Here is a 21,583-nt window from a genome sequence, read left to right as displayed (position 1 = left end):
CATAACAGTAAATTTTGTATTTTTTTGTATGAATAAAAAATCAAAATAGAAAGCAATAATAATATAAGAGGGGCCTAGAGATGTGACTAATGAACAGAGCATATGTTATTTTAGTGCCACGAATGTCTACCTTGTTTATTCTGGACCCTATTTTGAAATTGGCATCTTTTTTATTTTGCGTGAAATTGGCCAAATTGCCAATTTCTGACCACCATATTGGGTAGTCCAAATTAGTAAATGGGAGGTTTCTTGTGCTCAGCTGATAGATAAAATGGAGTTCTAAAGAAATAGCTATGAGTTTGGTCAACTGGAACAATGGAATTGGCTGAAAATTGGGCTCAAAGTCGGCGAAATCGCCGATACGCACATGTCGCCGAGACCGCTAACTTCGCGGGAGCATAATTCCACGAGTTTTCGACCAAATTTCGAACTTTTGGTGTCATTACCATCGGGAAAAGATTCTCTATCATTTCATAAGAAAAAATAATTTTTTTTTTTTCAAAAATTGAGCGACATAGAATGACAGTTTCAGAGAGGGGCCTGAAACAGTCAAAGGGTTAATAACTAAGAATATAAAGTGAGCCATGCACAATCCTCATTAAAAATGGACATACTATAATAATTATAATTATTGTAATTACTATTATTAACAAATAACCCATAATTAGAGATGAAGCTTTAGATGGTATTGTGGTCCATCCTGGCCCATTATCCAGTCACATCTTGGTCCAGGATGGACCACAATGTTGTCCGAAGTTTCCTGTCTAAATGTGGGTTATTTGTGAACTGTCCCTGCCATAGAAATGTGATCTATATTCTTCTTTATTTTTATATTGATGAAAAGTATTACATCCAAGTGGGTCATTCAGTGCTGTGCAGAAAGAATAAAGCTGATGAAAGAGGAAAAATAGGGACACATTAAGATTACATTTAGTTTTACAATTTGTATGATTACACGTTGGTTACAGTTTAAGGAAAATATTGTACAAGTATTACAGATTCTAACAAAAGGCCATTATTATGCACACTGTTTTGGGCAGACTAATTCTAGGTTTTGAAATTACTTACAGTTTTAGCACACAGTATAATAAAGCTTTGAGTGACAAATCAGATAATCGGTGACAAACACATAATGTGTACTAGACATGTATTTCTCACACTTCATGTACAATTTGTATATGCCATCTTCATAATAATGTATCTCTTAAATCTTTTGTACTGTATCATGTAATAAAATATACCTATTGGTAAAAAAGAATGAAAAGATGGGGTGGTAGGGGAAGTGGAATATTCAAACGGTATTCAAATGGCTTCAGGAAGAAATCCAAATATTTTTCCTTGAAGCCTTTTTATCCACTTCTCTGAGACAATCAGAATGGAAAATTTATGTAGTTTGTAAAAACTATTGAACTACATAAAAAACTGAGTATAGTCTGAACGAGCAAGAATTATAATAATTGGGAGTAAAGTTAGTGTGAGGAAGGATTGTGACAAAGGTTTCTTCAAGTATCAAGAATTTGTTCACAGAAGCAATACCAAGGAGAAGTGGTAGGAGAGAGTAGAGATAAAGAGTGTAGCATATGACTAAGTAGATAGCTGGACAGGCAGATGAATTCCGTTGGATTAGGGAGATAATTTTGGCAATGTTCTTGAAGCAGTAGGCAAACAGAAAGGCTTGGAATGTTGCAGTCAGAGGATTATCTGATTTTGATGTCAGAATACTTCTAGAAAGATGGCAACTGAATGAATGATGGTGAATGTGTTTTCTTTTATTGGGTCACCATGCCCTGACTGGCATTAGTAAGAAAACAATTAGTTCAGAAGTGCCCCATTTGTAAGTGCAAATGTCTGTAAATCAGATTTACAAGTTAGGATTTGACTGAATGAGGATTTACAGGTGAAATGTGTTTTGCTCTTCTCCACTCTCTGTGGAATGGAGAAGAGTAATTTTAAGGGTTTGATGTGCTACTGGAGTGTGAGTAATTTAACATTTATGAAGGGATTTACAGAAACTACTTAGCATCAGTGCCTACACTGAAAGCTCTGTGAAAAATCTGAGGAAAAAAACTAACAGGTTTTGAAATTTTTTCTACCATCACAGCCCAACCTGATGCCAGGCTTTTTGGTTGATTGCTTGGGTGAGGATGTTGTAGCAAGAAGGGCCATTTGAACTGTGTTATCTGCACACTGATAGACAGCTATTGAATGAATGATATTAAACTTGTTTCCTTCTGTGGGTCACCTTACCTTAGTGGGAAATGGTTGTGTTAAAAAAATATATATGCTTCTTTTTCTCTCTATCTTTCAAGTGACATACTTTAAGTAACCCATTAGTACAGCCTTTTTTTTTTTTTTGGAATGGTGTAATTAATTACAGAATAGTACACATATAAAACCTCTTAGTCACTTCTTTACTGCCTCATTTTGCCATGCAGTGGCATTCATATTACAATTTCAATTACTCTTCTGGGATACTTCAGCAAATCCTATATGGATCATGTTAAAAAACAAATCAGCGTGACTGCGGAAAAAACTTTGCATTTTAGGTAAAGTCACAGGACAACGTATGTAAAAATAATCACTATTTTTGTTAACAGGAGACAGTCATATAATACCAACAATATTAAAATAAAATTAAACATTGTGGCATCTGTCATTAACCAGCTTATCAATTATTCACTCACTTCTTCTAAATGTTCTAAATTAAGGAGTGTAGCCATTTGTGTGAGACGGGTAAGCTGCTCTCGAACGCTCCATTCAGAAACCTGCGATAAGTAACCAACAATAGCTCGAACTTCACGGTCAAACTGCAGTCCTCCCAGCTATGAACAGGAAAGCCAGGGCAAAAATTAGGCCACTACTGATTTTCTTTCAAGACAAGAAAACAAAGCTCAATTATTATCATGATGTGCTTGATGAATGGCATGTAAAATGCAATTAATTTTATGTACAACTGAAAAAAAAAAATTACTACCTCTAAGAAAGCTGAATCTCTAGCTAGTAAGTAATGAGTGCAGGAGGAATATAATAATAGGGTCTTAATTTCCCAAAGGCAGCTTCAGGCATTTTATATAAGTTCATATACTGTAGAACTTAAAAACCAATTAAGATTAAAGATATTAATGTGTTGTTACCCAGCACATGCTGGAATGATGATTGAAATAACCAAGTACTAAAAAATGCTAACAATGATATGAGATAGTGTCCTAATAGGGAAAAGTCACTGCCACAGGGATCTGTGCTTGCTTTAGTAAGGTTTCTAATATGCTGTGTATAAATGACTTCCTATGATGAATTATGAAGAACTACATAAATATGTCCTAGGTAGCAGGCTGGTAGACAGCAACTGCCTAAGGAGGGACTACCATCCTGCTATGTGAGTGTGAAATGGAAGCCTGTAATTGTTGTACATGATGGTAGGATTGCTGGTGTATTTTTTCTGTCTCATAAACAAGCTAGATTTAAGGTACGGCTTGCTACTTACACTTAGGTCACACTACATATGCATAGACAAGCATATACACACACACACCCCTCTGGGTTTTCTTCTATTTTCTTAGTAGTTTTTTTTTTTTTATTTCTTTTCTCCATGGAGAAGTGGAAAAGAATTCTTCCTCCGTAAGTCATGCGTGTTGTAAGAGGTGACTAAAATGCCGGGAGCAAAGGGCTAGTAACCCCTTCTCCAGTATATATTGCTAAATTTAAAAGGAGAAACTTTTGTTTTTTCTTCTGGGCCACCCTGCCTCGGGTGGATATAGATGGTTTGTTGAAAGAAGAAAGAAAGAAGATATAAATACGTTTGCAAATGCAAACATGACTGTGCATCACTACAGGAAACCCTGGGCAAATTGAGGAAATGAGACTTAAAAAAATGAATTTAATTTGGATAAATGACATGCTATAGAAATAAACATGAAATCAGGCATCCCATAGAATGAAAATTGTGAAACAAAATATTAAACACATCTCTTATGTTCCTGAGACAGACCAGCAATCCTGCCAATGAAAAGCCTTAATTAGTTTTCCATTTTACACTCCTATAACAGGACAGTAGTACTGTACCTCAGTAAATGGTCAGTGGCTACCGATGAGCACACTAGAAGGTAAAGTACAGTGGACCCCCGGTTCACGTTATTAATCCGTTCCTGAGAGCTCATCGTAAAGCAAAATTATCGGAAAGCGAATAAATTTTCCCCATAAGAAATAATGGAAATCAAATTAATCCGTGCAAGACACCCAAAAGTATGAAAAAAAACTTAACACATGAAATATTAAGTTTAATGCAATAGAATAATTACAATAACAATAATAACAATAGAATAATCATAATAGAATAATTGACACTTACCTTTAATGAAGATCTGGTGATGATTGATGGGATGGGAGGAGGGGAGAGTGTCGAAGTTTTTAATGTTTAGAAGGGGAATCCCCCTCCATTAGGACTTGAGGTAGAAAGTCCTTTTCTGGGGTTACTTCCCTTCTTCTTTTAATGCCACTAGGACCAGCTTGAGAGTCACTGGACTTCTGTCGCACAACATATCTGTCCATAGAGGCCTGTACCTCTCGTTCCTTTATGACTTTCCTAAGGATTTTCACAACATTGTCAGTGTACAGGTTGCCAACACGGCTTGCAGTAGCTGTGTCAGGGTGGTTTTCATCAAAAAAGGTTTGCACTTCAAGCCACTTTGCACACATTTCCTTAATCTTTGAAGTAGGCAACTTTGTCAATTTCTCTGTCCCCTCCTCCAAAGCAGTTTCCTCAGGTCTGGCCTCTTGCTGTTGAAGATGATCTAGCAGCTCATCAGTGGTTAATTCATCATTGTCCTCCTCCACCAACTCTTCCACATCCTCCCCACTAACCTCCAACCCCAAGGACTTTCCCAATGCCACAATGGATTCCTCAACTGGCATAGGATTCCCAGGGATAGCCTCAAACCCTTCAAAATCCCTTTTGTCTACACATTCTGGCCACAGTTTCTTCCAAGCAGAGTTCAAGGTCCTCTCAGTCACTCCCTCCCAAGCCTTACCTATAAGGTTTACACAATTGAGGATATTAAAGTGATCCTTCCAAAACTCCTTTAGAGTCAATAGAGTATCTGTGGTCACTTCAAAGCACCTTTCAAACATAGCTTTTGTGTACAGTTTCTTGAAGTTGGAAATGACCTGCTGGTCCATGGGCTGCGGGAGAGGAGTGGTATTAGGAGGCAAAAATTTGACCTTAATGAAGCTCATGTCTCCACAGTCGCTCTGCCAAGTCTGTAGGATGACTAGGGGCATTGTCTAACACCAGGAGGCACTTAAGGTCTAATTTCTTTTCAATTAGGTAATTTTTCACATTGGGGGCAAATGCATAGTGTAACCAGTCATAGAAAAAGTCCCTAGTGACCCATGCCTTAGTGTTTGCCCTCCACAGCACACACAAATTAGCCTTGAGGATATTCTTTTGCCTAAACGCTCTGGGAGTTTCTGAGTGATACACCAATAAAGGCTTCACTTTGCAATCACCACTAGCATTGGCACACATCAGAAGAGTAAGCCTGTCTTTCATAGGCTTATGTCCTGGGAGTGCGTTTTCCTCCTGAGTAATGTAAGTTCCGCTTGGCAATTTCTTCCAAAACAGGCCTGTTTCGTCACAATTAAACACTTGTTCAGGTTTCAATCCTTCAGCCTCTATGTATTCCTTGAATTCATGCACATATTTTTCAGCTGCTTTTTGGTCTGAACTGGCAGCCTCACCATGCCTAATCACACTATGTATGCCACTACGGTTCTTAAATCTTTCAAACCAACCTTTGCTGGCCTTAAATTCATTCACATCACCACTAGTTGCAGGCATTTTTCTAATTAAATCCTCATGCAACTGCCTAGCCTTTTCACAAATGATCACTTGAGAGATGCTATCTCCTGCTATCTGTTTTTCATTTATCCACACCAATAACAGTCTCTCAACATTTTCTAACACTTGCGATCACTGTTTTGTAATCACAGTTGCACCTTTTGCAAGAACAGTTTCCTTGATTGCCGTTTTCCTGCTCACTATAGTAGAGATGGTTGATTGGGATTTACTATACAACTTGGCCAGGTCCAACACACGCACTCCACTTTCATACTTTGCAATTATCTCTTTCTTCATTTCAATAGTCATTAGCACCCTTGGTCTCGATGAGTTGGCACTAGAAGCTTTCTTGGGGCCCATGGTGATTTATTTTGCAGAAACAAGCACCAAAAACAGTGATAATATGGATAATATGGAATGTACCGAATGTATCCTTAGATGCGTGCACACTGACTGGCTTGTAAACACTGGCGCACACGGGGCAGTTCAGGCCACACGTGGACACGTCTCGTATGAATCGTATCGCATACCGGGTTTTGTAATGGGAACCGAGGCAAATTTTTTGCGATATACTACTTCAGATACCGGATTTATCGGATACTAATGACTTCGCAAACCGGGGGTCCACTGTATACAGTAGGGCCCCACTTTTCGGCGTTTTGCCTTACGGCGTTCCGCTAATACGACGATCTCAAATTATGACCAAATCTTTCTATACGGCAAGTGGTCTTTCAAATACAGTGCGGGCCACAGGTTTGTTTACATTCTCCATGAGCACATCTCTCTATTATGTAAGAATAATCATTCTTGGGCACATTAAATGTCTAATTTTACATTTATATAGACATTTTCATTAATCCATGTATTATATTTTCTTCAAAATTATATAAGAAACACGTTACATAACATATAAACATTGTATGTTTATATACTAAGGAGGTGTGGTAGCCGGGCGGAGGGAAAACATTACGTCACTCCCCTTAATACATAACGCTTTTGTTTACAATTCTTTGCATGAATTATTCATTACTTCTCTTTGTTTATGATGGCATCTGAAATGATTAAACTCAGTGAACATAGTATGTCAATGGTAATAATATGGTTCTGGACCACATTAAGTATCATGTAGGTATGTAGCCCAGGCAGACTACATACCTACATTATTATTATAACTGATAATTATACATATGTATACCTGTACCTAAGTAAACTTACACACTGTGCTAGCATGCAGGTACACATTAAAATCACTGAGAGTGTCTTATTAGTCTTGAAGATGCCATATTAATGATAATAATAATACAATAATAATCACTCTAAGGAGCATTAAATATTGTATAAAACATTAATATAGACATTTTGCTTAATCCATCTAAATACACCCCACAGTAGAATAAATTAACATAAATATGAGATGTTTTAGCCATGTGACTTGTATGACTTGTGGTAGCCAGGCAACATGTAGGACTTGTGGTAGCCAGGCAACTTGTAGGACTTGTGACCAAAAACCAGATACTTCCCAACTTTACTTCATACAAATAAAACTCACCTCTCACCCTACATTAAGACTACAAATATTTTAAGGTAATTAATGAGTGTGCTATATATGCATTTTATCGCTCTAGGGAGCTTAATGTCGAAGTAGGTGGGAGTGGCCAGGCAGGATGCAATACCTCCCACACGGCTTTCTACAAATAAATACTTTTCACCTCTCGCCCTACATTAAGACCATTAAGACTACAAATATTTTAAGGTAAGTACAGTGTCTACTGTATATGCATTTTATTGCTTTAAGCATCATAGTATAGTGTTTGTGGGGTGGCCAGAAGGGCTACCACACCTGACTTCTTAGAGTAAATACTACTCACCTTTTGCCCTACATTAAGACTACAAATATTTTGAAGTAAATAATGAGTGCAATGTGTGTGTATTTTACTTTTTAATGCCTAGTTCTATTGCTAACTTAATATATGTTAGTGTAAACTTGTTATCTGGCATTTATATGCATGTATTAATGGAAAAAATGGAGTTCTGCTTTCCGGCGAAGTCTGCTTTCCGTCAGCAGCCTGGAACCTAACCTGCCAAATAAGTGGGGCCCTACTGTACTTAACATTACTGTATGAATAGGCACACTATTAGGTTTTTATACCATACAAGAACTGAGACTCACTCTATTAAAAGTTGACTTGAAAACAGCTTTTTCCAGCTGCTCTGCCACCTCGGATACAAGCACAGACACTAATGACTTGTAGTTATCTTCAGTAAGCAGGGGTAAAAATGATCCAAGCAAACCATCTACTTGAACCATCAATGTCTGGCTGAAGGGATCATTAGCTTCATAGCACACAAACTCATCCTAAACATACAACATCGCATTATTAGAATTCAGGCATATGAAATTAAAATGGGTACTTGGTGGGAGACAGATGTTGTATTAAAATATTTAAAATAATGTAATACAGGAAAACCTATACTGTATACTGAACAACAGAGTACTGTACTGTGTATATGGAAAAACACATTCATTCCAAGAGACTAGTGAAAAATACCTCTTAAATAAAAATATAAGAGAAAGTCTAAGGCAAAAACAGACAGTAAATCGAACTTCAACACCCATATCTAACACATATGTAATGTGATATAATGTACTGTGGATACTCTAAAAAAATCTTCAATTATGTTTAACATTACCCTGCTAGCTCTATAAAAGATAAACTTGCAAATGCCCCAAGTTACATACAGCAGACCTTTGATCTAAAGGGCCTCGAGTTAATGGATTTCGGAAAATGGGACAAAATTCGATGAGTCAACTGACTCAGAAACAAAGTCTGCTCGTGCCAGAATTATCTGTTATTTTTATGATCATATCAAAACAACCTCATCTCTATCCACTACAACTGCCATATGCTTTCCTCAATTATTCCACTGAGCTGAAGATTTACAGTGAGTATATCTCCATTTATGAGCTGAGAATTCAGGAATTTTTTTACAACTGTGATTACACAGTACAAACACATGTAAAACATGCTTCGACTTAGACACAACTTGTTGGTAAATTGAAGCATCAGGTAAGCAACTCATTTGTAAATTGTGACCTTGTACTGAGGCAGGGATCTACACTACTATAACCCATCTGTTCAGGGATCCACAACCAACAGGAACTGCATGCAGGCATTCACAGTCAACAGAATCAGTATCCAGGGATCCACAGCCACCAAGACCTGTGTCCAGGGATCTACAATCACCGGGATCTCTGTCCAGATATCCACAACCACCAGGATGTGTGTGCAGGGATCCACAACCAACAGGGTCTGTGCACAGAGATCCACAACCAACAGGGTCTGTGCACAGAGATCCACAACCAACAGGGTCTGTGCACAGAGATCCACAACTACAGTGGAACCTCAAAAATCGAACTTAATCCGTCTGAAATTCGAAGCAATATTTCCCAAAAGAAATAATGGAAATACAATTAATCCGTTCCAGAAACCCAAAAATATTCACACAAAAAATACATTTTATAGAGATTAATTACAGTTTTACATACAACAAATACTATAGTTTTTAATTATGTATAGTAATACATATAAAATAACATTTTTACTTAACTTTATTGAAGATTGGTGATGGCATCTGGAAGATAGGGAGGAGGAGAGAGGGAGTTGGGGTTAGTGTTTGGAAGGAGAACCCCCTCCATGAGGACTTAAGGTAAAGCTTCCCTTCTCTGTCTTTTAATGCCACTAGGACCAGCTTGAGAGTCACCGGACCCCTGTCTCACAAAATAACTGTCCACAGTCCTCTGTTTCTGGCGCCTCTTTAACATTTCCCCAAAATGGGACATGGTTCTGTCACTGAACTTGTTCACCACATATTATTTTAGTCCCTTTTATATTGTCTCCTTTATTTTAGCTTTAAAAAACTACCTTAGCTCATTATTTTTACATTTGTTAAATAATTCAGGTGCTATTTTTTTTTTAGCTTTAGAATATTTACTTTATTTTTTACTTAATTCTAACTATAGATTCACTACAAATCTTATGATTACAAGCATTGATCCTGATACCAACCTCTTATTTAATGACTTAAATGATTCAAACAGTTACTGTAATTACTACACAGCAGAACAATCAAAGGCACTTCTCAGAGCCAACAACAACAACAACTATCTTTAACTACAATATCAGATCTTTAAGCAAGCATTATGATGACCTCCTAGCATTACTAAATTCCTTGCATGCCAATATGTCCATCATTACACTAACTGAAACCTGGCTAAAGCCTGATACTACAGATGTCTATGCCATTCCTGGTTACACAGCCATACACAACTGTAGGCCAGACCAACAAGGGGGTGGCACAGCTATATACTACTCAGACCAACTAGAATGTATCACTAATACTTGCACAAGGGATGAACATGGGGAATATATAATAGCTAAATTCAAATCCAAATACCTACAAAAACCTCTCAGTGATAAACATCTACAGAGTTCCACAATCAAACATTAGCCAATTTAGTCAAAACCTAGGAAGTATGATAACTGATGCACGCATGAACAAAGATCACTTACTACTCTCAGGTGACTTCAATATAAATCTCCTGCAAGACCAGGACCCACACGTTACTGAATTCACAAACACAATGAGTAACTGCATGTTGCTACCAACAGTAACAAAACCTACAAGAGTTACAGAGACTAGTGTTTCCCTACTTGACCACATCTGGACCAACACCATATCCCCTTTAAAATCAGGCATAATTACAGATAATACCACAGACCACTACCCTACTTTCCTCATAACAACACTTGGTAAAATACCCCAAGACACTACTAAAGTCACCTTCAGACTTCACAATGAGGCAGCCATTAATAACTTCACAACAGCAGTAACAAATATTGACTGGCACACTGAGCTAGAAATCTATACAGATATTGACGAATGTTTTAATAATTTTCTAAAAAAGACCCAATACCTTTATAACAAGCACTGCCCTAAAAAAACTAAACAGATGACAGCTAAGAGACTGAACAGTCCCTGGCTAACACCCAGCATTCTCAAATCCATAAATGCAAAACACCGATATGAAAAACAATACAGAATGGGTCACATAACCAGAGACCAAAAAAATTGTATTATGAGAACAGATTATCCAACTTACGAGGTGATATAAAAAAGACCTGGAAGACCCTATCAGAAATTCTGGGAACAAAAAAGATATCACGACATAGCGAAATAAAATTAGCAAAATCAGATGAACCCCAACTCCCACCAATAGAAACAGCAAACAGACTCAATGATTTCTTCTCCACTATAGGTCAAAACCTTGCCAATAATATCCCAAGCTCAGATACCCCACCAAATGACTACCTCACTGGCAACTACCCGAACACACTGTTCCTAGCTCCGACTAACCCATACGAAGTCTCCCTCATTATCAACGCACTGAAAAACAAGGCAGGAGATTTAAATACCTTACCACCCTTTATATACAAAAAAGCGTCACAAGTACTATCACAAATCATTGCAACACTCTTTAACAAATCCATTGAATCCTCCACCTTCCCTACAGTTCTCAAAGTAGCAAGGGTCACCCCAACCCATAAAGGAGGAGACCAAACAGAGTTGAATAACTATAGGCCAATATCCAATTTACACCCTCTCTCAAAAATGTTCGAAAAATTAATTCATAAACGAATCTACTCCTACCTCATCTCCCAAAACATTCTCAACCCCTGCTAATTTGGATTCAGGCCTAATAAAAATACTAATGATGCTATTATATATATACACTGCAATAGAGAAAAAAGAAGTCCCACTGGGGATCTTCATTGACTTACATAAAGCTTTTGATACAGTTGACCATGACTTGCTCCACGTAAAATTGTCACACTATGGTATTAGAGGGCACTCCCTCAACTACCTCAAGTCTTACCTCAGCAACAGAAGCCAATATGTGTACGCAAATGGGGCAAGCTCTTCTGTACAACCAATTACAGTTGGTGTCCCACAGGGAAGTGTCCTTGGCCCTCTTCTCCTTCTCCTATACATAAATGACCTACCAAATGCTTCGCAATTACTCAAACCCACACTTTTTGCAGATGACACTACATACGTCTTCTCTCACCCGAGCCCAATCACGCTAGCCAATACTGTAAACACCGAATTACAGAAAATATCTACCTGGATGAGGACTAACAAACTTACACTAAACATTGACAAAACCTACTTCATTCAGTTTGGTAACAGAGCTACAGATGTACCTCTTAACATAACGATAAACAGATCACGTATCACAAAGCTAACAGAGGGAAAATTCTTAGGAATCCACCTCGATAATAGACTCAAATTTCATACACATATACAACAAATTTCTAAGAAAATTTCCAAGACTGTAGGCATACTATCGAAGATACGGTACTATGTTCCACAGTCAGCCCTCCTGGCCCTTCATCACTCTCTTATTTACCCCTATCTCACCTATGGAATTTGTGCATGGGGCTCAACAACAATTAACCATCTCAGACCACTAATTACCCAACAAAAGGCTGCAGTTAGAATGATAACAAATTCTCACTACAGGCAACACATTCCACCAATATTCAAAACACTCAACCTACTCACCATACAAAACATCCATACTTATTATTGCACCTATTACATACATAGAACACTTAACTCTGATATTAACCCTTCCCTCAAACATCTCCTTGCCAACCTCAACAGAACACATGACCATAACACAAGGCACAGATCACTCTTTGATGTTCCTCGTGTCCATCTCACGCTATGCAAAAACTCAATGCACATAAAAGGCCCTAAAATCTGGAATTCATTACCTGTAAATATAAAAGAAACACTACCTGTTTATAAATTCAAGTCTCTTCTCAAAGTTCACTTACTCACTCAAAACCAAATAAATACTGAATAACTGAACCTTATAAATTGTATATCCAAAATGTTACTCACAATTATATCACACAAATGTTAAACCTAGGACCCAATCTAACTTTATTTTTTTAAATACACTACCTAACAGAATACTCCATTCTACTGAATGAACAACAATGCATGCAACCATATGACCTGTCTTTGTAATACTCATTTGTGCTTTATAGTTATCTGTTTACAATAATGTCTTATCACTGATTTCATCATTGCTTAGTTAATCTTAAGTTAATTTTAAGCCAGTCCGTAATGCTATGCATATAAGTGGCTTTGGCATGCTGCTCTTACCTGTATTTTTTTTGTACCTCTGTATGTATGCTAAAATTTCTAAATAAAATAAAAATAAAATAAATAAAAGATGGCTTGTTTCAGCATGCTCAGGGTGGTACTTCTGCACAAACATTTGAACATCATTCCACTTGGCACAAATCTCCTTAATCTTTGAAGAAAGCACCTCATCCACTCCCTATATTAACACCTTTCGCAACATCAGCTTCCTTGATTTGTTCTTTCTTTGACAGGATAGAACCGATGGTCGACTTGTTTCTCCCATACATCCTGGCAAGCTCAACAAGTCTCACACCACTCTCACACTTCTGTATTATTTCCTTCTTCACATCTATGGTGTTTCTCACTTTCTTTACCATAGGGGTACCACTAGCAAGTTTCTTTGGGCCCATGGCAGCTTATTTCACAGTCCCACAAGCACTAAACACAACGAAATAATCATAAAATGCATGAATGAGAGCGCAGGGTAGTGTTCACTCAAGCATAAACAAAGCTAAACTGCTCACGGCGCCTGCGCGGGGACGCGGACAGAGTGGGCGGCAGACAGGTCCCATACTCGGCGGTCCGAAAATAGGGGCGCGTTTGATAATAGGGACACAGTTTGTCCGAAAAATGGTCCTATTTTTGAAACGTTCGATATGTGATACGTTCGATTTTTGAGGTTCCACTGTACCAGAATCTGTGTGTAGGGATCCACAACCACCAGGATATGCATCCAGGGATCCATAACCACCAGTATTTGTCTGCAATGATCTACAACTGCTAGGATCCATGTCCAAGGATCCATAATCATAGGGCTCTGTCTCTGGGTATCCATAACATTAAATATAACCAAGTCCTGTACTTGAAGTACTGCAATTATTCCTTGTAGCATAGCAAGGCTGTAATTGTTACCATTGACATAACTTACATGTTAGTAAGCCTCCACTCTGCCAGGATCTAGTTAAAAAAAAAGAAAAAAAAAAAAAAGAAAGGAGTTCGACATCTCACAGTTACAGTCCACCATGATGGTTCTGGCTCTGATTCAGATATCTGCATCTGTATTCAACATGCTAAGTGTTCTTTCTCCAAGTCATGGACAAAAATGGTGGCTGTGATGGTGAATTCTGCAAATTCTGAGTGGTTATAGTGAGGAAGAAGGTCTCTATGTGAGTGCATCACTCAGCTGCTCTCTTGCCAGCATTACATGCCTTGCACAAGTGTAACAGTCACTGCCTTTTGTCTCTTTCCCATGATGTCTGCAAGTGCATTCATGCTTACTGCTTGCATTTAAACCTGTGAGTCATTAACAGGCCTTGCAAGCACCCTGCAAGTACATCAGCCCTATCCTGAGATCACCTGTGTGAGTGGTCTCTGCTGGTGTGTCCACTTCTAAGTTGTTCCCCACTTACAGAAAGCCAAGCCAAAGCAAATATTACTAAGTAAACCACTGTTTTCATCTGCACCCCAATTTGTCTGTCTGTGGACCTGTCATTGTGCTACCAGTTCATTATCTGGTCAACCCCCTTCCTGGCAAGGTGGCTTAGTGTGGCATGGTAAGCCAATGGGTTAGTATTGTGAGTAGGAGGAATCCTCTCACAGCCAGGCTGTCCAGCTACCTCAGTCACATTCCTCCCAACACCCACCAACTCATACCCTAGTCATTTCTCTTGGGCACTGCCAATCCTTTACAGAGCCAGGTGAAGAAAGAAGAGATTTGGAGCCATTAATAAAGCCACAGGCTCTGTTAAGTGTACTAGAATGCATTAAGTCTCCATGTGCTAAGACTTGTTCTCTCATATCTAAGCCAAAATTTACTGCTCACAGCTTATCTGAGTAAGCTGACCTCATAATGTAGAGCTACATGAGGGACCTCTGGCCTCAATGATGTAGTTCTATGTGATGGCCACTGAAATAGTTAAAAGCTTTCCGGATTAGGCTTAAGTGGTTGACATAAAATAATAATTTCCAACTATTAATAGGCGACAACTGAAAAGTTTATTATATGTATATAATTAGCTCCCTGAATTGTTATTGAATTAACTTTTTTTTGCAGTTTTACTATTTAAATATTAATTCGGTATTGTACTATACAAAATTTGTATAGTATCACATTGTACATAGATGTGAATATAATGCTAAGATGTGTTTTACAATATTACACTAAAATACTACAAATATATTATTATAATTATCGTGTAGTTTGCCAAAGTCACTGTACTGTTAATCTGGAATTACCTCTTTAATGTCATGAGAAGTTGTGTTGAAGATATCAACCCAGGGCTTCACTCGAGGCTTAACTGCTGTGGCTCTCAACTGAGAAATTCCAAATTCTCCAACTATTGCAAACTTCCCAGTAGTTGACTTTAAATCATCTGAAAGAAGATAGAAGAATCAAAAGATAACACCACTACTACTACATCTATTCTTAATGTTGGAAGAATTACCGACAAAAGGTTAGGTAAAAGGACACAAGTGCAACTGTGACATTTTATTGTGGCAACGTTTCGCTCTCCAGGATCTTTGTCAAGCCAGCTTGACTCCTACCCCTCTGCTACAGATTTATATACCCTCCAAGTCAACCTATTTTGCTCCACCCTCTCTAAATGACCAAACCAGCTCAATAACCTCTCTTCAGCACCCTGAACAATACTTTCAGTAACTCCACACCTCCTTCTAATTTCCACTCTATGATAGCTCCACTGCCTCTAGTCTTTTTCTTGCTGCAGCATTCACAACCCATGCTTCACACCCATATAAGAGTGTTGGTACCACTATACTCTCGAACATTCCCCTCTTTGCCTCCATAGACAATGCTTTTTTTCTCCAAAGATACCTCAATGCACCACTCATCTTATTTTCTTCATCAGTTCTATGATTAAACTCATCCTTTAAATACCCATCTTCTGACAAATCTACTCCCAAATATCTGAACACATTCACTTCTTCCATACTCCCTCCCTCCAATGTGATATCCAATTCTTCTTTAAATAACTCATTTGACACCCTCATCACCTTACTCTTATCTATGTTCACTAAACATATAAGGATCATTATATGCAACACAGCAGAGTTTAAAGATGGTACAGGTCGTGGCAGAGGCTGGAGACCTGTTCTATAATAGTGATAATGCTACTGCTACTACTACTACTAATTTTTCTCCATGGGAAAGTGGAACAGAATTCTTCCTCTGTAAGCCATGCGTGTCATGAGAGGCGTTTAAAATGCCGGGAGCAAGGGACTAGTAACCCCTTCTCCTGTATACATTACTAAATGTAAAAGGAAAAACTTTTGTTTTTCCTTTTGTGCCACCCCGCCTCGGTGGGATAAGGCTGATGTGTTGAAAGACAAAGAAAAAAAAAATTATTTTGACATGATACATAGTTGAACAAAGGAATATAATAGTTGAGTGCACATGCCAAAAGCCCCTTGTATGCAGAGCATTTTGGGCAAACTTAAAATTAACCTAAGATTAATAAGGTTATAAAAAATTAAATGGTCATTAGATGCGTTACATTGAGTACAAGAGAACTGAATATTAATAGATAATAATAATATAGGTAGTAGGTTGGTAGACAGCAACCACCCAGGGAGGTACTACCGTCCCGCCAAGTGAGTGTAAAACGAAAGCCTGTAATTGTTTTACATGATGGTAGGAATGCTGGTGTCTTTTGTCTGTCTCATAAATATGCAAGATTACAGGTATGTCTTGCTACTTCTACTTACACTTAGGTCACACTACACATACATGTACACGTTTATTTATACACACTCATCTGAGTTTTCTTTTGAGTTTATCTTAATAGCTCTTGGTCTTATTACTTTTCCTTTTATATCCATGGGGAAGTGGAATAAGAATCTTTCCTCCATAAGCCATGCGTGTTGTAAAAGTCAACTAAAATGCCGGGAACAATGGGCTAGTAACCCCTTTTCCTGTAAAGATTACTAAAAAGAATAAGAAGAAGAAAATTGTCAAAGTGGGAAGTCTGAATGTGTGTGGATGTTATGAATGAGAAGAAGATGGATGTCCTGGCTTTAAGTGAAACAAAGTTGAAGGGGGTGGGAGAGTTTCAATGGAGAGGAATAAATGGGATTAGGTCAGGGGTTTCAAATAGAGTTAGAGCTAAAGAAGGAGTAGCAATAATGTTGAAGGATAAGCTATGGCAGGAAAAGGGGGACTATAAATGTATTAATTCAAGGATTATGTGGAGTAAAATAAAGATTGGATGTGAAAAGTGGGTTATAGTAAGCGTGTATGCACCTGGAGAAGAGAGAAGTGTAGAGGAGAGAGAGAGATTTTGGGAAATGTTGAGTGAATGCATGGGGAGTTTTGAATCAAGTGTGAGAGTAATGGTGGTTGGGGATTTCAATGCATAAGTGGGTAAAAATGTTGTGGAGGGAGTAGTAGGTAAATTTGGGGTGCCAGGGGTAAATGTAAATGGGGAGCCTTTAATTGAGCTATGTGTAGAAAGAAATTTGGTAATAAGTAATACATATTTTATGAAAAAGAGGATAAATAAATATACAAGGTATGATGTAGCATGTAATGAAAGTAGTTTGTTAGATTATGTATTGGTGGATAAAAGGTTGATGGGTAGGCTCCAGGATGTACATGTTTATAGAGGGGCAACTGATATATCAGATCATTATTTAGTTGTAGCTACAGTTAGAGTAAGAGGTAGATGGGAAAAGAGGAAGGTGGCAACAACAAGTAAGAGGGAGGTGAAAGTGTATAAACTAAGGGAGGAGGAAGTTCGGGCGAGATATAAGCGACTATTGGCAGAAAGGTGGGCTAGTGCAAAGATGAGTAGTGGGGGGGTTGAAGAGGGTTGGAATAGTTTCAAAAATGCAGTATTAGAATGTGGGGCAGAAGTTTGTGGTTATAGGAGGGTGGGGACAGGAGGAAAGAGGAGTGATTGGTGGAATGATGAAGTAAAGGGTGTGATAAAAGAGAAAAAGGTAGCTTACGAGAGGTTTTTACAAAGCAGAAGTGTTATAAGAAGAGCAGAGTATATGGAGAGTAAAAGAAAGGTGAAGAGAGTGGTGAGAGAGTGCAAAAGGAGAGCAGATGAAAGAGTGGGAGAGGCACTGTCAAGAAATTTAATGAAAATAAGAAAAAATTTTGGAGTGAGTTAAATAAGTTAAGAAAGCCTTGGGAAAGTATGGATTTGTCCGTTAAAAACAGAGTAGAGGAGTTAGTAGATGGGGAGAGGGAGGTATTAGGTAGATGGCGAGAATATTTTGAGGAACTTTCAAATGTTGAGGAAGAAAGGGAGGCGGTAATTTCATGCACTGGCCAGGGAGGTATACCATCTTTTAGGAGTGAAGAAGAGCAGAATGTAAGTGTGGTGGAGGTACGCGAGGCATTACGTAGAATGAAAGGGGGTAAAGCAGCTGGAACTGATGGGATCATGACAGAAATGTTAAAAGCAGGGGGGGACATAGTGTTGGAGTGGTTGGTACTTTTGTTTAATAAATGTATGAAAGAGGGGAAGGTACCTAGGGATTGGCGGAGAGCATGTATAGTCCCTTTATATAAAGGGAAAGGGGACAAAAGAGATTGTAAAAATTATAGAGGAATAAGTTTACTGAGTATACCAGGAAAAGTATACGGTAGGGTTATAATTGAAAGAATTAGAGGCAAGACATAATGTAGAATTGCGGATGAGCAAGGAGGCTTCAGAGTGGGTAGGGGATGTGTAGATCAAGTGTTTACATTGAAGCATATATGTGAACAGTATTTAGATAAAGGTAGGGAAGTTTTTATTGCATTTATGGATTTAGAAAAGGCATATGATAGAGTGGATAGAGGAGCAATGTGGCAGATGTTGCAAGTTTATGGAATAGGTGGTAAGTTACTAAATGCTGTAAAGAGCTTTTATGAAGATAGTGAGGCTCAGGTTAGGGTGTGTAGAAGAGAGGGAGAATACTTGCCAGTAAAAGTAGGTCTTAGACAGGGATGTGTAATGTCACCATGGTTGTTTAATATATTTATAGATGGGGTTGTAAAAGAAGTAAATGCTAGGGTGTTCGGGAGAGGGGTAGGATTAAATTATGGGGAATCAAATTCAAAATGGGAATTGACAAAGGTTAATTGCAAAGGTTAGTGGATGAGTTTGAGAATGTGTGTAAAGGTAGAAAGTTGAAAGTGAACATAGAAAAGAGTAAGGTGATGAGGGTATCAAATGATTTAGATAAAGAAAAATTGGATATCAAATTGGGGAGGAGGAGTATGGAAGAAGTGAATGTTTTCAGATACTTGGGAGTTGACGTGTTGGCGGATGGATTTATGAAGGATGAGGTTAATCATAGAATTGATGAGGGAAAAAAGGTGAGTGGTGCGTTGAGGTATATGTGGAGTCAAAAAAACGTTATCTATGGAGGCAAAGAAGGGAATGTATGAAAGTATAGTAGTACCAACACTCTTATATGGATGTGAAGCTTGGGTGGTAAATGCAGCAGCGAGGAGATGGATGGAGGCAGTGGAGATGTCCTGTCTAAGGGCAATGTGTGGTGTAAATATTATGCAGAAAATTCGGAGTGTGGAAATTAGAAGAAGGTGTGGAGTTAATAAAAGCATTAGTCAGAGGGCAGAAGAGGGGTTGTTGAGGTGGTTTGGTCATTTAGAGAGAATGGATCAAAGTAGAATGACATGGAAAGCATATAAATCTATAGGGGAAGGAAAGAGGGGTAGGGGTCGTAGTCGAAAGGGTTGGAAAGAGGGGGTAAAGGAGGTTTTGTGGGCGAGGGGCTTGGACTTCCAGCAAGCGTGCATGAGCGTGTTAGATAGGAGTGAATGGAGACGAATGATACTTGGGACCTGACGATCTGTTGGAGTGTGAGCAGGGTAATATTTAGTGAAGGGATTCAGGGAAACCGGTTATTTTCATATAGTCGGACTTGAGTCCTGGAAATGGGAAGTACAATGCCTGCACTTTAAAGGAGTGGTTTAGAATATTGGCAGTTTGGAGGGATATGTTGTGTATCTTTATACGTATATGCTTCTAAACTGTTGTATTCTGGGCACATCTGCAAAAGCAGTGATAATATGTGAGTGTGGTGAAAGTGTTGAATGATGATGAAAGTATTTTCTTTTCGGGGATTTTCTTTCTTTTTTGGGTCACCCTGCCTCGGTGGGAGACGACCGACTTGTTGAAAAAAAAAAAAAAATGAGAGTGGATAGGGGAGCAATGTGGCTAATGTTGCAAGTATATGGAATAGGTGGTAAGTTACTAAATGCTGTAAAGAGTTTTTATGAGGATAGTGAGGCTCAGGTTAGGGTGTGTAGAAGAGAGGGAGACTACCTCCCGGTACAAGTAGGTCTTAGACAGGGATGTGTAATGTCACCATGGTTGTTTAATATATTTATAGATGGGGTTGTAAAAGAAGTAAATGCTAGGGCGTTTGGGAGAGGGGTGGGATTAAATTATGGGGAATCAAATTCAAAATGGGAATTGACAGTTACTTTTTGCTGATGATACTGTGCTTATGGGAGATTCTAAAGAAAAATTGCAAAGGTTAGTGGATGAGTTTGGGAATGTGTGTAAAGGTAGAAAGTTGAAAGTGAACATAGAAAAGAGTAAGGTGATGAGGGTATCAAATGATTTAGATAAAGAAAAATTGGATATCAAATTGGGGAGGAGTAGTATGGAAGAAGTGAATGTTTTCAGATACTTGGGAGCTGACGTGTCAGCGGATGGAGTTATGAAGGATGAGGTTAATCATAGAATTGATGAAGGAAAAAAGTGAGTGGTGCATTGAGGTATATGTGGAGTCAAAAAATGTTATCCATGGAGGCAAAGAAGGGAATGTATGAAAGTATAGTAGTACCAACACTCTTATATGGGTGTGAAGCTTGGGTGGTAAATGCAGCAGTGAGGAGACGGTTGGAGGCAGTGGCAATGTCCTATCTAAGGGCAATGTGTGGTGTAAATATTATGCAGAAAATTCGGAGTGTGGAAATTAGGAAAAGGCGTGGAGTTAATAAAAGTATCAGTCAGAGGGCAGAAAAGGGGTTGTTGAGGTGGTTTGATCATTTAGAGAGAATAGATCAAAGTAGAATGACATGGAAAGCATATAAATCTATAGGGAAAGGAAGGCGGGGTAGGGGTCGCCCTTGAAAGGGTTGGAGAGAGGGGGTAAAGGAGGTTTAGTGGGCGAGGGGCTTGGACTTCCAGCAAGCGTGAGCGAGCGTGTTAGATAGGAGTGAATGGAGATGAACGGTACTTGGGACCTGAGGATCTGTTGGAGTGAGAGCAGGGTAATATTTAGTGAAGGGATTCAGGGAAACCAGTTTTCATATAGTCGGACGTGAGTCCTGGAAATGGGAAATACAATGCCTGCACTTTAAAGGAGGGGTTTGGGATATTGGCAGTTTGGAGGGATATGTTGTGTATCTTTATACGTATATGTTTCTAAACTGTTGTATTCTGAGCACCTCTGCAAAAACAGTGATAATGTGTGAGTCTGGTGAATGATGATGAAAGTATTTTCTTTTTGGGGATTTTCTTTCTCTTTTGGGTCACCCTGCCT

General features: G+C 38.5%; 1 protein-coding gene across 3 annotated transcripts in view; it reads right to left on the bottom strand.

Annotated features, from left to right (window-relative positions):
* The window catches only part of Cog4 (conserved oligomeric Golgi complex subunit 4), a 121,161-nt gene that overhangs the window by 26,216 nt on the left and 73,362 nt on the right, over positions 1 to 21,583 (bottom strand). Inside the window, exons 13-15 of one of the 3 annotated variants that reach the window (XM_070101407.1) lie at positions 15,290 to 15,426; positions 8,007 to 8,192; positions 2,685 to 2,822 (exon numbers count right to left, since the gene is read on the bottom strand). In XM_070101407.1, the coding sequence (XP_069957508.1) occupies positions 2,685 to 2,822; positions 8,007 to 8,192; positions 15,290 to 15,426 (461 nt within the window). The remainder of the gene's footprint in view (positions 1 to 2,684; positions 2,823 to 8,006; positions 8,193 to 15,289; positions 15,427 to 21,583) is intronic. The other 2 variants (XM_070101411.1, XM_070101417.1) reach the window with 2 other exon arrangements.

The sequence above is a fragment of the Cherax quadricarinatus genome, chromosome 5, assembly GCF_038502225.1.
Source record: "Cherax quadricarinatus isolate ZL_2023a chromosome 5, ASM3850222v1, whole genome shotgun sequence".
Classification (NCBI taxonomy): Eukaryota; Metazoa; Arthropoda; class Malacostraca; order Decapoda; family Parastacidae; genus Cherax; species Cherax quadricarinatus.
Note: the sequence above shows the minus strand (reverse complement) of the source record. Positions and strands in the feature narration are given on the sequence as shown.